The sequence below is a fragment of the Capsicum annuum genome, chromosome 11 (genome assembly GCF_002878395.1).
Source record: "Capsicum annuum cultivar UCD-10X-F1 chromosome 11, UCD10Xv1.1, whole genome shotgun sequence".
NCBI classification, from domain to species: domain Eukaryota; kingdom Viridiplantae; phylum Streptophyta; class Magnoliopsida; order Solanales; family Solanaceae; genus Capsicum; species Capsicum annuum.
The window spans coordinates 234,590,336-234,605,325 of record NC_061121.1 but is presented as its reverse complement, the minus strand read 5'-3'; the positions used below and the strand labels follow the sequence as shown (position 1 = coordinate 234,605,325).

Sequence of the window (14,990 nt, the reverse complement as noted above, 5' to 3'; positions counted from 1 at the left end):
ACTACTATATGGTCCCCTTGATATATACTACTCACTTTGGTGGAGAAATTCCATTTATATATCTATTTTTTAAAATGGAAAAGTTATAATAATAATAGTACTAATATAATTGCACTACACTTTCATTGATATAATATATGGTCCCCTTGACATATACTATACACTTTGGGTGGAGGAACTCCATATATCTTTTTCTTTACATACAAAAAAAGTTAAAATAATATAATAATATTATTAAGTAATAATTAATATGTCACTCCAAAATATAGAGAGGTGATAAATAAGATATAACACAACTGATAATTTATTGTGGACATAATTGGAGAGTATGAAAATCGAAGATAAGGACAGAAAAATACTCCTTCCGTCTCAAATTAAAATAATATATTGATTAAGAAAAATAATTAATAATACGGCTAGTTTATTATAATATCCCTATTAAATAATGTTTATATTTTAATTTTTAAAAGATAATTAATACAAAAGGTAACACATATAAATTTTTTTTTATCCTTTTTTAATTAATGAAAAAAATTAAATAAAAAAAAATTAAATTAAAAAATGTGATACGAGTATTGCAGTAGGCAAAAACAATTTAGTGATTGGAAGTCCACTATCGAAACTAAGTAGTGGAGTATTTTCTTTCACAAAAATAGTAAAACTCGAAATTCACGCCATTTGTTTTCTTTCACAAAAATATTAATTAATTAATTAATTATCCAAAATTTCACTCAAAAGAATCACACAACACGTACATAATGATTTTATTTCGTATCTTATTGAGTGTCTAATTTAGAGTTGAAATTATCATGAAATAGTCTTACTGTTGTTTTTTAATAATAGTCATTCGTTATAATCTCATCGATAACATATACTTCCTCCGTTTCGAATTAGATGATCCTTTCAATCTTCGCACACCCATTAAGAAATCCAATGATTAGGAGTATATTTTACCTTTTTACCCTTCTTAACATTGCAAAACTCAATAATTAATTAAGCATGAAAAATTGTAGCATATGCATGCATGGATTAAAGATCTTATAGGAATACTAGTAGTACTCCTTAAAAAGAAGAAAAAAAGTAAGTTTCATAAAGTTTGTATTGAAAATGTAAGTGTTATTTTTAAAAATTTTGAAAAGTGTAGTTATATTTAATACCTATTAAGGGTAGGATGAAAAGAATTTGTGTAAAACAGTCTTGATTTGATAAGTTGGACAAGTAAATTGAAACAATTTTTTTTTTAGAAAGAGGGCCAACTAATTCGAAATAGAGGGAGTATATTGTTCATCAATTTTGTAAGTAAATATTTAGTCTAGTCAGCTTTTAGGTCCATTTTTTAAACTAATAATGATATTCTAAGTGTGTTTTTCACAATTCTATTAATTTAATTAGGTGTTAAACTAAAAAAAAATAAAAAATAGTTTATGTGTATTTATAATACTTTATTTTAAATCGTGACATTATATTCTACACTATGCTTGTCACTTGTTTGCCTTATTTCAAGTATCAAACATATATATTTGTTTTATATATTTAATTTTTGATATGTTTACTTAAATGGAAACTCTATTAAAAACATTTCTTCATTATGAAGGTAGCACTAAGACAGCGTACATACTACCCTATTCAGATTCCCGTTAAGAGATTGTTGGGATAAACAAAATAATCCCACTCACGATAATATTCACACAAAGTGGCAATAACAAGAGAGTAACGGATAAATAAAAATACCCAATGGAGTAATACAATAATTGTAATTACAACTTAGTAGTGTCAAATGACTACTGCTCTTGTAAAAGAAACAACATTGTTTTATTTTACACAGCTCACTTTAATATTACTCCCACATTATTTTCTCACGGATAATAGAATATCTGTGGATTAATCTCTTCTCTCTATTTTGCTCTCTGTTTGGAATGTTTTGAAATGATGGTGAATTCATCTATTTATAGATGCACGTCTAAGTTTTAAACAATTAAACACCATGTCACAACACCAAATTACAAATTCATGTTACAGCACTAATCTTTCAGATTCGTGTTACCACATTAAGCATGTTGCAACGCTAATTTTATTTTGGATTCCACAGAGATTACATCGAGAGTGTTGTTGTTGTTGATTTTCTTAGAACTTGATGATAATTTTGAGGCAATGTGGGTCTTTCAATAACTCAAATAATTGGTTAATTTCAGTAAATGAAACTTGGTGAGTTATTAGCTCATCCAGTTGAATCTCCTGCAAAAAAAAAAAAAAAGAAAGAAACAATTTTTCAAATTCCAATTTTATGTGTTACGTTTTTTTTTTTTAGTCTGTCTCGAAAAGAACTGCAGAAGAAAATTGTACGTACCTTATTTGCGCATCGATGAAGTAGAGCAGGAAGATCTGAGTGAATTCTCATTCCACCATAGATTGAACCTTTCATTGTTCTACCACACATTAAGGGAATCAAGTTGAATTCCCTACTTGTCCCATTTCCTGCCCCAATTACAACAATTGTCCCAATTCCCTAATAGTAAATAAGATCAACAAAGAAGAATGTAAGGTTCGTTAGTGTACTGTCGCTCTAGACCTCACATGTGGGATCATACTCATGTGTACATTGTTGTTTGTTTGTGTGTCTAATCAACAAGAAGAATGTAATGTTCGTAAGAGCACTGTCATGCTGGATCTAACTTGTGGGATTACACTCTGTACGTTGTTGTTTGTTTGTGTGTCTAATCAACAAGAAGAATATAAGGTTCGTTAGAGTATTGTCGCTCTAGACCTCACTTGTGGGATCACGCTGTGTATGTTGTTGTTTGTTTGTGTGTTTAATCAACATGAAGGTATAATGTTCGTTAGTGTAGTACTGTCGCGCTGGACCTAACTTGTGGGATGGATTACACTGTGTACGTTGTTGTTTGTTTGTGTGTCTAACAACAAGAAGAATGTCGCGCTGGACCTAACTTGTGGGATTACACTGTGTAGGTTGTTGTTTGTTTGTGTGTTTATTATCAACGAGAAAACTTACCATTTTTGAGGCTTCAATGGCTTCATTAAGCATGGATGGAATCCCAGTACATTCGAAGACATAATCAACACCTAAGCCTCCGGTAATACCTTTTATCATGTCTGAAATGGATGCCTCGTGTTCCTTAGGGTTAATGAAATCCGTCGTGCCAAAGGCTTCTCCTTTTCCTCGTCTCAAATTGTTTATATCGACACCAATTATCTTCCCTGCCCCTTGACTTCGCGCTCCCTCTACCACCTGCGCGCGCATTTGAACGGTTAACTTGTATAGTAGTACAAAATGAGTTTATTGTCTAAACGTACTCACTCCAAGTCCAACAGCACCAAGACCTAGTACAGCAACGGTTGATCCCTTTTCGATACAAACTTCTCTCCATGCCGCGCCATAACCTGTCGTAAATCCACAACAAAGCAAGCTGGTATGTGGAAGCGGAACCTGTTGAGGATCAACCTTTACTGCGTAGTTGGCATTAATAACTGCATATTCCGACCAAGTAGAACAACTAAGACCGTGGTATAATATTTGTCCTCCGCGAATGGACATTCTCGATGTGCCATCCAGCATTAGACCAGAAAGGCGCATAGGATATTTGTGACATAGATTGGACCTTCCCGACTTGCAGTTTGGGCATTCGTTGCATTCTCCTAGGTAAAGCGTCATCACTATATCTCCTTCTTTTAGTTTTGTCACATTTTCGCCCACGCTTTCTATCATACTGCAAATTGAAATAAACATTACTCATTCAGCGATTTAGTACAACATAACTTCAAGACTAATACGTTGAAAGAAACAGAGAAAGAAGATTACCCAACGCCCTCATGTCCAAGAACTCGAGGAAATAAAGGCTGGACAAGAAGAAACACACACAAAAAGATCCGAATTAGTTTGAACTGAAACTGGTGTATACGAAAGAGCAGATGGATCATAACAAGAATGAAATGTGAATTTTTTTTGCGTGAAATCTAACATAACATACAACGGGGAAGCCATTGGAACAGAGAATGTCAGTGTGGCACAAACTGGCAAAGAGCATCTTAATTCGAATTTCGCTTGATTTTGGTGGATCAACTTGTATCTCTTCCATCTTTAAACTCTCGCCTTCCTTCCACGCTACTGCAGCTGCACTTATTCGACTTCTAATTCATACGTAAAGCTGAAATTGAAGACAAAACTCTCCATGATTGCAATATTGTAACGCGCACCTACCTTTGCATGTGATGACCTTTGGGTTGCTTGATTCCATGGTAAGTTTACGCGACTTGAAACCGATAGAAGTAGCTTGTGTTTGACTCAGCACAGATGAAAGAGAGACTTTCAGCACATACCAAAGTACAGTAAAATGAGAAATTTGAACTTAAAAACATTTTCTAAATAGAACAGATGGAGCATTCTATTACATCCATCGCAAAGTAAATGAATGGAACTTTACTTCATGAAAAGCTAACCATGAATTATAGCACACCGATTTGGCCCGAAAACGGTCCGTTCGCGTCGTTTTACCTGTTTGACCACCCAGACGGCCCCGCCCACCATGCTGGCCCACACTCCCCCGCTCTTCAGCCTGCCTGGGTGTCCCCGATCGATTTTCGACCCAAAATACGCTCGGGCCCCGGGCTCACCCCTTGAACCGTGAGCTATAGTACACTGATTTTGCCCGAAAACGGTCCTTTCCTGCCGTTTTGCATGTTTGACCACCCAAACGGTCTCGCCCACCACGCCGGCCCACACTCCCCCGCTCCTTAGCCTGCCTGGGAGTCGCCCATCAATTTTCAACCCTAAATATGTTCGGGCCACTAGCATACCGGCACACCCCGAAACCGTGGGCTAACTGATTTGGCCCGAAAACAGCCGTTCTCGCCGTTTTGCCCTTTAGAAAATAAACTTGCATTGTTGTAGATCAAACTAACATTATATTCAATTTACCAACTTTTCACTCACACCATTGATATGGAATATGGAACAATGATATAAGTTTTCACAAATAAGAATTATCTTCCAAGAAAATCCTGGAGGTGAGGATGCTCCGATGTATATGTGATAATACTAGGAATGATATGATTAAGAATGAGGTTTTACGGGATAAGGTGACAGTGGCCTCTGCGGCGGATAAGATGAGTTTAGCAAGGTTGAGATGATTCGAACGTGTAAAGAGAGAGGATGCGCCAGGGAGGAGGCGTGAGAGGTTGGCTACAACAGGAGCCAGAAGAGGTAGAGGTAGGCTGAAAAAGAGCAGACAAATATGACACAAGATCAACTGACCGAGCACACGACCCTAGATAGAAGTGTGAAGGTCGAGGTCTCGATGATTAGAGAAGAAGGATAGTAAGTAAAAAGGCCATATATAAAACTAAAAACAAGTTTGTAAAGTGCTACAAAACCAAATATCTTGGACTGACAACAGTAGAACAACCATCAATAGCAAGAAGCAAAACTTCATTCATTTCTCTCACAACCATAAAAAGGGCCGCCCGGTGCACTAAAGCTACTGCTATGTGCGGTGTTCGGATAAGGGCCCACCACAAGGATGTATCGTGCGCAAACTTACTTTGCGTTTCTCTCACAACCATCAATAATAATAATAATCAAAAACTCAAAAGTTTGGACAAAGATATATAGATATTACCTGAACTGAACTGAAGAACTTTGCTTAGTATCTATAGATGAGGAGACTTCGGTTAAGTGAAAGTGAAAATGTCTATAAATCCATTTGCAATGGTGGATAGGATAGATATCTCCCATATCTACATTTGGGTTTGGCAATACTAGGGACTTTGGGACCCAACTGCTTATTATCTGCGTAGGAATTTGATTGTCTACATAAATTTACAGGTACGTTATTTGCTTATTATCAAAATTTTGCATGAATTATTTGATAAAATTTCATAGAAAAGGATTTTACTTGCGGATTTCTACGAAAAAATTCACAGATTATTTTCCACGAAGATTCTCAAGTAAATTCGAAGAAAATTTAGAGATGAAAATTTCTAATCCCTAGCAAATAATCCCCAAATATTTTTTATGTAATAAAATCTGCCACATAAATTTCCACCAAATATCTCTATGTAAATTCGTAGGATAAATTACCTAAAATTTTTTCTATGGATTTAAAAAATATATATATTTGTCCATGTACCTGTGGATTTACCTAGAGATAAAATAACCGTACATATATTTCCCAGATAATGTCGCAAGTACGAAATTTGCGCAATAGAATGTCAGATTTACCTGCAGAATTTATTGAAAATATATAATTCACAGATAACATATTCTAATGTTGAGGAATTTAAAATGTCCACAGATAAATCTGCATATATTTCTTGCATATCTTTTCCTAGGTAAGATCCTCAAGTAATTGACAGCTTTATAGCAGTGTAACAATCCCATACTAGATGGTTGTTTGGCAAGACGCATTAAACAACCTAATACACTAATATCTTATTTGGTACTATTAGTCTATAAATAGGTGAAACTTAGGGGCGGAGCTACACTTGATCGAGGGGTTCGTCCGAACCCCCTTCGATGAAAAATTATACTATTTATATATAGTTAAAATTATATTTTATGTATATACAGATGTTGAACCCCCTCGATTAATTCGTATGTTTACTTCTGAACCTCCTTAACGAAAATCTTGATTTTCCTGAGAGCCCTCGGTCGACTTTCGGCCAAAAACACGCCCGGGCCTCGGGCTCATTCTGGAATCGTGAGCTATAACACATTGATTTGGCCCGAAAATGGTCCGTTCCCGTTGTTTTGCCTGTTTGACCACCTAGACGGCCCCGGCCACTATGCCGGCCCACGCTACCCCTCTCTTCAGCTTGCCTGGGAGCCCTCGGTCGACTTTCAACCCAAAATATTTGGCCCGAAAATGATCCGTTCCCGCTGTTTTGCCTGTTTGACCACCCAGACGGCCCGACCCACCATGCCGGCCCATACTACCCCCTCTCTTTAGCTTGCCTGGGAGCCCTCGGTCGACTATCGACCAAAAATATTTGGCCCGAAAATGGTTCGTTCCTGCTGTTTTGCCTGTTTGACCACCCAGACGGCTCGGCCCACCATGCTGGCCCACACTACCCCCTCTCTTCGGCTTTCCTGAGAGCCCTCGGTCGACTTTTGACCAAAAACACGCCCGAGCCTCGGGCTCACCCCGGAACCGTGAGCTATAGCACACTGATTTGGCCCGAAAATGATCCATTCCCGCTGTTTTGCCTGTTTGGCCACCCAGATGACCTCGCCCACCATGCCGGCCCATACTACCCCTCTCTTCAGCTTGCCTGGGAGCCCTCAGTTGACTTTCGACCCAAAATATTTGGCCCGAAAACGGTCTGTTCCCGCTGTTTTGCTTGTTTGACCACCCAGACAGCCCGACCCACCATGTCGGCCCATACTACCCCCTCTCTTCGGCTTGCCTAGGAGCCCTCGGTCGACTTTCGATCAAAAATACGCCCAAGCCTCGGGCTCACCCCGGAATCGTGAGCTATAGCACACTAATTTGACCCGAAAATGGTCCGTTCCCGCTGTTTTGCCTGTTTGACCACCCAGACGGCCCCGCCCACCATGCCGGCCCACACTACCCTTCTATTCAGCTTGCCTGGGAGCCCTCGGTCGACTTTCGACCCAAAACATTTGGCCCAAAAATGGTCCGTTCCCGCTGTTTTGCCTGTTTGACCACCCAGACGGCCTCGCCCACACTCTCCCGCTCCTCAGCCAGCCTGGGAGCCGCCGGTCGATTTTCAACCCTAAACATGTTCGGGCCCCCGGCACACCCCGGAACCCGATTTGGCCCGAAAACAGCCCGTTATTGCCGTTCGCCCTTTAGAAAATAAACTTGCGTCGTTGTAGGTCAAACTAACATTGTATTCAATTTACCAACTTTTCACCCACACCATTGATATGGAATAAATATGGAACAATGATATAAGTTTTCACAAGAAGAATTATCTTCCAAGAAAATCCTGGAGGTGAGGATGCTTCGATGGATATGTGATAATACTAGGAAAAGATATGATTAAGAATGAAGTTTTACGGGATAAGGTGACAGTGGCCTATGCGGCGGACAAGACAATTGAAGCAAGGTTGAGATGATTCGAACGTGTAAAGAGAGGATGCACCAGGGAGGAGGTGTGAGAGGTTGGCGACAACAGGAGTCAGAAGAGGTAGAGGTAGGCCGAAAAAGAACAAACAAATATGGCACAAGATCAATTAACTGAGCACATGACCCTAGATACAAGTGTGCGGAGGTCAAGGTCTCGATGAATAGAGAAGAAGGATAGTAAGTTAAAAGGCCATATATAAAACTAAAAACAAGTTTGTAAAGTATTACAAAACCATCAATAGCAAGAACAAAAACTTCATTCATTTCTCTCACAACCATCAATAATAATAATCAAAAACTCAAAAGTTTGGACAAAGATAAGATATTACCTGAACTGAACTGAACAACTTTGCTTAATATCTACAGATAAGGAGAGAGACTTTAGTTAAGTGAAAATAAAAGGGTCTATAAATCCATTTGCAATGGTGGATAGGATATATATCTCCCATATCTACATTTGGGTTTGGCACTGATAGGGACTTTGGGACCCAACTGCTTATTACCTCGAGATTTTCATAGGAATGTGGTAAAATCTCCAATGTAACTTGATTATTTGCGGATTTTCTTACCAACTAAAATTCAAAGGAAATACCTATAAAATTCTTAGGTAATCTAGTTGTGGAAATAAATCTGCAGGTATGTTATTTGCAGATGCTTAATATATAGGGTGGCGAAGATGCTCAGATGGATATGTGGTATAATACTAGGAAAGATATGATTAAGAATGAAGTTTTACGAGATAAGGTGGCAGTGGCCTACATGGCCAACCAGATGAGTTAAGTAAGGTTGAGATGGTTCAAATATGATCGATCAGACAGATATGACACACAAGCAACTGACTGAGCACATGACCCTAAATAGAAGCGTGGAGGTTGGCGTCATAAAACTAAAAACAATTCTGTAAAACGCTCTATATATAAATTTCATTTGCAAGGGTAAATATTTCCCATATTTAAGATTGGGTTTGGCAATAAGTACTATCCCATACTCAGAAGGCAGAGACAGAATTTTCATTGAGGAAGTTCAAAAGTAAATATATGAACTAGTCGAAGGAGATTCAACATCTACTATATATGCAAAAAAATATTTTTAATCATGTAAAAATAGTATAAAAATAATATAATTTTCCGTCAAAGAAGATTTGGATGACCCCTAGAGCACATGTAGCTCCACCCCTACACAATTACATGGTTGATTGGCAAGATGCATTAAACATCTCATTAATTGGTACGATACATTAGAAAAAATAATACATGCGTCAGCTCTGTCTATTACTAATACATTGTTTGATACGCTTTTTCAACTTGTGCATAATTAATACATGAGAAATCCTTGGCATTAGCAATACAAAGAACTTTAATGCATGTGTTAGCATGACTAAAAGACACACCAGCCCCTCAAAACCTTTTTCACGTCATTTTTATTATATTTCTGGAAGGTATTTTTGTAAATAACTTTTTTTTTAAAATATCCAATGCAAATTAATTTAACGTACCAAATAAAACACTGCTTAAAAATTAATGTCAACATAACTAATATTTATATTATTAATACATTATATTTTGCACTATAACCCCTAATATCTTATTTGGTATTAGTCTATAAATAGGTGAAACTAACCAATACACTTTTACATGGTTGTTTGGTAAGATGCATTAAACAAATACTCCTCTGTTGCAAAACGAATGACCTACTTTCCTTTTTAGTCCGTTTAAAAAAGAATGACCCCTTTCATTTTTTAGCAACTTTTAGCAACTTTTTAATTTTAACTTTCCACGTGACATGTTTAAGACCATAAGATTGAAGGGCATTTTGATATATTGACATATCTTTAATTTAAGACTACAAGATTCAAAAGTGTTCTTTATTTTCTTAAACTCCGTACCAAGTCAAATTAGGTCATTCTGTTTTAAACGGAGGGAGTACTATATAGTTTTTTTAAGAGATTATGCAAAACATGTATCATATGCAACACATTTTCCTCCTAATATTTTCTTTTCTCTTTTTATTATTAATTCTAATTAATTATATAGTTCTTTCTATATTATTTTTGTTTTATAATATTACCAGACTCTAACTAAATACTTAATTATCTCACTAAGTTAAATTTTGTTAAAAAGTGTGCGAATTTAATATAATATCTAATAATACAAAACTAATTAAAGACTGAAGGAACAAATTTGGTGATTTATAAAATATTTTCTTTTATTATAAATAAAATATTTATTTTTTAATTTAAGCGAAATTCAAAAAGAATCCGACCACAAAAATTTATTATATGCTGTCGCACAAAGACACTGTTTTCACGGATAAAACTTAAAAAAGAATTGGACAAAGATGATTAATCTCTCAAGAACCATTAGAGCAAAACAATAAGTAATTACAAAACATTGTTAATAATATTAAAATAAAAATGTATATATTAAAGACAAATGCAGTCAACTATTCTTATGAAGAATTTGTTTTCTTCTGTTTGGCAAAAATATTTGATATTTCAAGTTGGAGTTATTATTTATGTCATCATTTTACATAGAAGTTGTAGAATTAGCTAGGTAGCTCCAATGGCTTCTTTGTCAACTCTCACAAACCCCATCTCAGAAACTTGTTTTTTCCTACCAAAATCATGTGATTTGGGATTTTCAAGATCAAAGATTGCACCTTTTGCAAGATCCAATATTTTCAAGAATTCAAATGTTTCATCTGGTAATGTTTTGTTGGTGTTATTGAATTTCTTTATTTTGGGGTTGTATGTTTGTTAGACTTGTTGAATGATTTAATGTTTGTTTTGGTTGTGGCAGAAGGACAATGTAGTTCAACCTTTGATGTTCCACTTCTTTCTTGTTCAGAGGTTTGTCTTCTTTTTCCAATCTTTAATGTTTCTGTAAAGACTTAATTTTTCCTATGATATGTTGTTGAGTGAGTGCTTGAGATTATGTAGAACATGATCTATTGATAAAGTTGTTGTGCTGGAGCCTACGTTGCCCGGACTCTTCAAAAATGTCAACGGGTGCATGTTGGATTCGCCAAAGCTAGTGTATTTTTGGAGAATCCGACATGGTGTCAGTGAAGAGTCCGCGCAACTTAGTCTGGAGTAATGAACCTAGTGTATTTTTGGAGAATCCGACATGGTGTTAGTGAAGAGTCCGCGCAACTTAGTCTGGAGTAATGAACTTATTTGAAGCGGCCCATTTGAGAAGCCTGTTGTTGGGTTCAACCAGACACTCTTACATCCGCACAACTTAGTCTGGAGTAATGAACTTATTTGAAGCGGCCCATTTGAGAAACCTGTTGTTGGGTTCCGCGCAACTTAGTCTGGAGTAATGAACTTATTTGAAGCGGAGTAATGAACTTATTTGAAGCGGCCCATTTGAGAAACCTGTTGTTGGGTTCAACCACACACTCTTACATCATGTGATATTATCCACTTAGGGCCAAGCCTGCGTAGTTTTCACCCAAAGGTCTCATATCATTAAGAGATCCTACACATTATATGTAGCTTACAAGTCTTTTCAGTTACTAATGTGGGACTTCGCCCAGCACCTATGTATGAACAAAGATTGATTTTACTTCTGCGCCTCGCTACTCTAGGTTGGAGGTAGTTCCCTGTAGAAACCTTTCCATACTTTCTATTTGAGTACTTCATTTAATTTCTTCTGCAGTCTTGGGCTTTGGCGGCATTTATCATGCACTTCTGGGACCTGGGAACATGAAGAATCTCTTCCCTTCTTTGGTTATGTACCGGGGGTCACGGGTTCAAGAACTCGAGTTGTGTAAACAGTCTCTTACAGAAATGCGGGGTAAGACTGCATACAATATACACTTGTGGTCTGGACCTTCCTTGGACCCCGTGCGTAGTGGGATCTTAGCACGCTGGGCTGCCCTTTTACATAGTCTAATTTGTTGTCTGTCTTGATAAGCTTCATTTCTCTTTCTTACCACCTTCTTCGGAGCGGATTATCTAAGCTTATATGACCTGTATGATTACAAATCCTGGTTTTCATCAGAAATGAAGAATGGAAAACAAAGAAAACCTGTTTTTTGCGTTGTTTATTGCTAAACGATGATAACCACAAAAGTGTCAATGAATAATTGATAAGTTACTAGGGATACTTCATGGAGTACATAAACCTTGTAGTTGATATTGATAAAAAGGGGTTCTCGAAAGTAAGTGGTTTTTGTTTTCCCTGTAAAGGTTACTGAGAGGATGAGAACAAGTCGAGAAAGTCACAAGGCCAAGCAGCTTTATTTGGCAATGTACTCTAGCGTTTCTGGTGGAATCACAATCGATCCAGCTGCCATGGTGATCCCCATGGATGATCACATGGTTCATAGAGGACATGGTGTCTTTGATACTGCTGCCATTGTGAATGGGTCAGTCTTTCTAACTATAAGTTAAACCACATAATTTTAGTTCTTAGTCTTTTCTTTTTCTACCAAAGTTTATTTGTGAAGTCGAATTTCATTCCTCTATTTAACATAGATCAAGCCTAAAAAGGGCCTATCGTTCCTACAGATCTATTAGCACTTGATACATTAAACATATATCCAAGTGGCCAAGCGCATGCATCTCCTTGATAAGATCTGTCTTCCTATGAATTTATCGTGGATTTCACTGCTTAAGACTAGTCAATTTAGTATGCTGATTCTTAAGTGTTTCATAGAAATATGCTGTTTGGGGGTTTCAGATTTGTCAGCATGTAAGTTGCGATATAAACCCCTTTACATTGGTGTGTTTCGTAATCATAAGTTGAGATAAGCCGGTTGTCTCTCCGACTTGGTCAAATTCTAGTCAGATAGAACATAACTTAGTTGTCTTTCTAACTTGTCCAAATTCTTGTCATTTTTGTTCAATTACTTAGGATTGTGAGCAACTCTAAAGTGTGGAACTACTTATATTTCTCTTAAGTTCTATGCTGGGAAAACGTCGATTTAGAGCAATAAATTAGATGGGCCAGTGTTTGATTAGTTGTATATCCACATGAATGTGAACTGATAATCTGTAAACGTCCTTAATTTCTTATTCTTATTTAGTCAGCGAACAAGAATGAGACGCTAAAAGATAGTTGAGATTCTTCGGTTTTGCTTTATTCTGCTTATTTCTTATGTACCATCAGATACCTTTATGAGCTGGACCAACACCTTGATCGTTTTGTGGGATCTGCAACCATGGCCAAAATACAAATTCCTTTCGATAGGGAAAGCATTAGACAGATTCTCATCCGTACAGTAAGTGTTTCCGAATGCAAAAATGGTTCTCTAAGATACTGGGTTTCAGCAGGACCTGGTGATTTTCAACTATCTCCATCCGGCTGTCATCGAGCAGCTCTTTATGCCATTGTAATTAAAGATCAGTCGCCTCCTGATCACAGTGGCATCAGAGTTGTAACTTCATCCATCCCGATAAAACCCCCGCAGTTTGCTGTCATGAAAAGTGTTAATTATCTTCCGAATGTACTTTCCAAGATGGAAGCAGAAGAAAATGATGCATATGCAGCAATTTGGTTGGATAGTGATGGCTTAGTCGCAGAAGGGCCGAACATGAATGTCGCTTTTGTTACAAAGGAAAAGGAACTTCTGATGCCTTGTTTTGACAAAATTCTCGGTGGCTGTACAGCTAAAAGAGTTGCAGTTCTTGCAGCAAATCTTGTAAAGGAAGGTAAACTTCGGGGCATTAGAGTAGAAAATGTGTCTGTAGAGGACGGGAAAAGAGCAGACGAGATGATGCTAATCGGCAGTGGGGTTCATGTACGCTCGGTGGTGCAATGGGATGAAGAAGTCATCGGTAATGGTAAGCCTTACTCCGCTTCCATTCGACACAATATTGAACTATGCACTGTTGCCCCTTTATTCCATTTGGTTTGGTTTCTTATGCTGCTCAAACTATGACATCTCAAAATTCGAGCACGAAATAGTCTGTTCTTGATTCCTGGATTCCACGTAAGTACTGGTCGACAAACTGAGACTAGACGGGTATTAGATACCAATGTATGTTCACTCATGTCACGCTTTCTAAACACACTATTTACGACTGTTCAAGAAGTTGCAACTGAAATTTTGGCTCCTCATAAATGTAGGTAGAGAAGGTCCTGTGACACAAGCTCTGCTAAATCTTCTCTTGGAGGATATGAAGTCAGGGCCACCCACGGTGCGAGTTCATGTTCCCTACTGAAGTGGATCATTGCTGGAGGCCGAACCCAGTAGCTTTTGCTCAAACAGTATAATCCATAAACACACATTTCGTTGCAACGGTTATCGGAGGTTCAAGATTGAACCATCTCACTCATCAAGTCTTGTAGGAATTAGGAAATAATCTTTCTTATGCTCTTCATAAGAATGATAAAGTTGTATTAGTGAACTTCTCTGTATTTGTTAAAACATTATGTAGATATCAATGAAATGTATTTAATTTATACAAATCATAAATATGCAAATTTCTTTCCATCTGTATTAGCCTTGATCGACATATTTTCCTAGTATCTACTGCTGGTGGGAGGTAGGTGACAAATATTCTCGCAAAATTAATCAAGATACGTGAACGTTAGTCCAGACACCACTGAATCAAAGCTCCCAAAAAAAAATCAGTAAAAATATTAAAGATAAAAAGGTTAAAAGATAAGAAGTTAGATGATTGACATTCCTCTATTCTTAACTAAACCTCTCGAGTTCGAGCTTTAGGAATGAAGAAGAACGAAACTCGTGTTTGGATTGCTATTCGGTATGCGACCCGAATTAATTCAACGGTATATTAAATTTTGAATCTCAAATGCCTTAAAGGCGTAAACAAAGCAAAACAAAAAACAGAAATTTAATGCTCTACTCAGAAACTAAACATGTTTTTTCATTAGTTTATAAATATCATTAAAATATATTAATAAATAGTTCAGA

The 14,990-nt window shown here is 37.1% G+C and overlaps 2 protein-coding genes across 5 annotated transcripts; one reads left to right on the top strand and one right to left on the bottom strand.

The window, feature by feature from the left end:
- Positions 1-1,694: 1,694 nt before the first annotated feature.
- Positions 1,695-8,558, bottom strand: LOC107847268 (8-hydroxygeraniol oxidoreductase). Of its 4 annotated transcripts, none has more exons than XM_016691461.2 (8): positions 8,435-8,558; positions 4,217-4,288; positions 3,987-4,129; positions 3,818-3,855; positions 3,317-3,725; positions 3,011-3,247; positions 2,348-2,506; positions 1,695-2,235 (listed from the first exon to the last, which is right to left on the bottom strand). In XM_016691461.2, the coding sequence occupies exons 2-8, from the start codon at positions 4,251-4,253 to the stop codon at positions 2,125-2,127; spliced, it is 1,134 nt and encodes a 377-aa protein (XP_016546947.1). In that variant the 5' UTR covers positions 4,254-4,288; positions 8,435-8,558; the 3' UTR covers positions 1,695-2,124. The 4 variants fall into 4 exon arrangements, with proteins under 4 accessions (XP_016546947.1, XP_016546946.1, XP_047255999.1 ...); XM_016691460.2 differs by lacking the exon at positions 8,435-8,558 and adding an exon at positions 5,634-6,075; XM_047400043.1 differs by lacking the exon at positions 8,435-8,558 and adding an exon at positions 4,456-5,627 and having other exon boundaries at positions 3,011-3,271; positions 4,217-4,321.
- Positions 8,559-10,368: 1,810 nt separating this feature from the next.
- LOC107847269 (D-amino-acid transaminase, chloroplastic) lies at positions 10,369-14,548 on the top strand. The gene is made up of 5 exons (XM_016691463.2): positions 10,369-10,808; positions 10,904-10,953; positions 12,298-12,476; positions 13,220-13,893; positions 14,180-14,548. The coding sequence occupies exons 1-5, from the start codon at positions 10,667-10,669 to the stop codon at positions 14,272-14,274; spliced, it is 1,140 nt and encodes a 379-aa protein (XP_016546949.2). The 5' UTR covers positions 10,369-10,666; the 3' UTR covers positions 14,275-14,548.
- Positions 14,549-14,990: the final 442 nt, after the last annotated feature.

What these genes read in the sequence shown, in the direction of transcription:
- LOC107847268 (XM_047400043.1), bottom strand. Translation starts at nt 4,810, where the DNA reads ATGCTAGTGGCCCGAACATATTTAGGGTTGAAAATTGATGGGCGACTC. An exon ending in AAAGGTCATCACATGCAAAG is followed by an intron (nt 4,130 to 4,216) that starts GTAGGTGCGCGT and finishes GAATAAGTGCAG; the next exon opens with CTGCAGTAGCGTGGAAGGAA. An exon ending in CCATTGAAGCCTCAAAAATG is followed by an intron (nt 2,507 to 3,010) that starts GTAAGTTTTCTC and finishes ATTTACTATTAG; the next exon opens with GGAATTGGGACAATTGTTGT.
- LOC107847269 (XM_016691463.2), top strand. Translation starts at nt 10,667, where the DNA reads ATGGCTTCTTTGTCAACTCTCACAAACCCCATCTCAGAAACTTGTTTT. An exon ending in GAATTCAAATGTTTCATCTG is followed by an intron (nt 10,809 to 10,903) that starts GTAATGTTTTGT and finishes TGGTTGTGGCAG; the next exon opens with AAGGACAATGTAGTTCAACC. An exon ending in TGAAGAAGTCATCGGTAATG is followed by an intron (nt 13,894 to 14,179) that starts GTAAGCCTTACT and finishes TCATAAATGTAG; the next exon opens with GTAGAGAAGGTCCTGTGACA.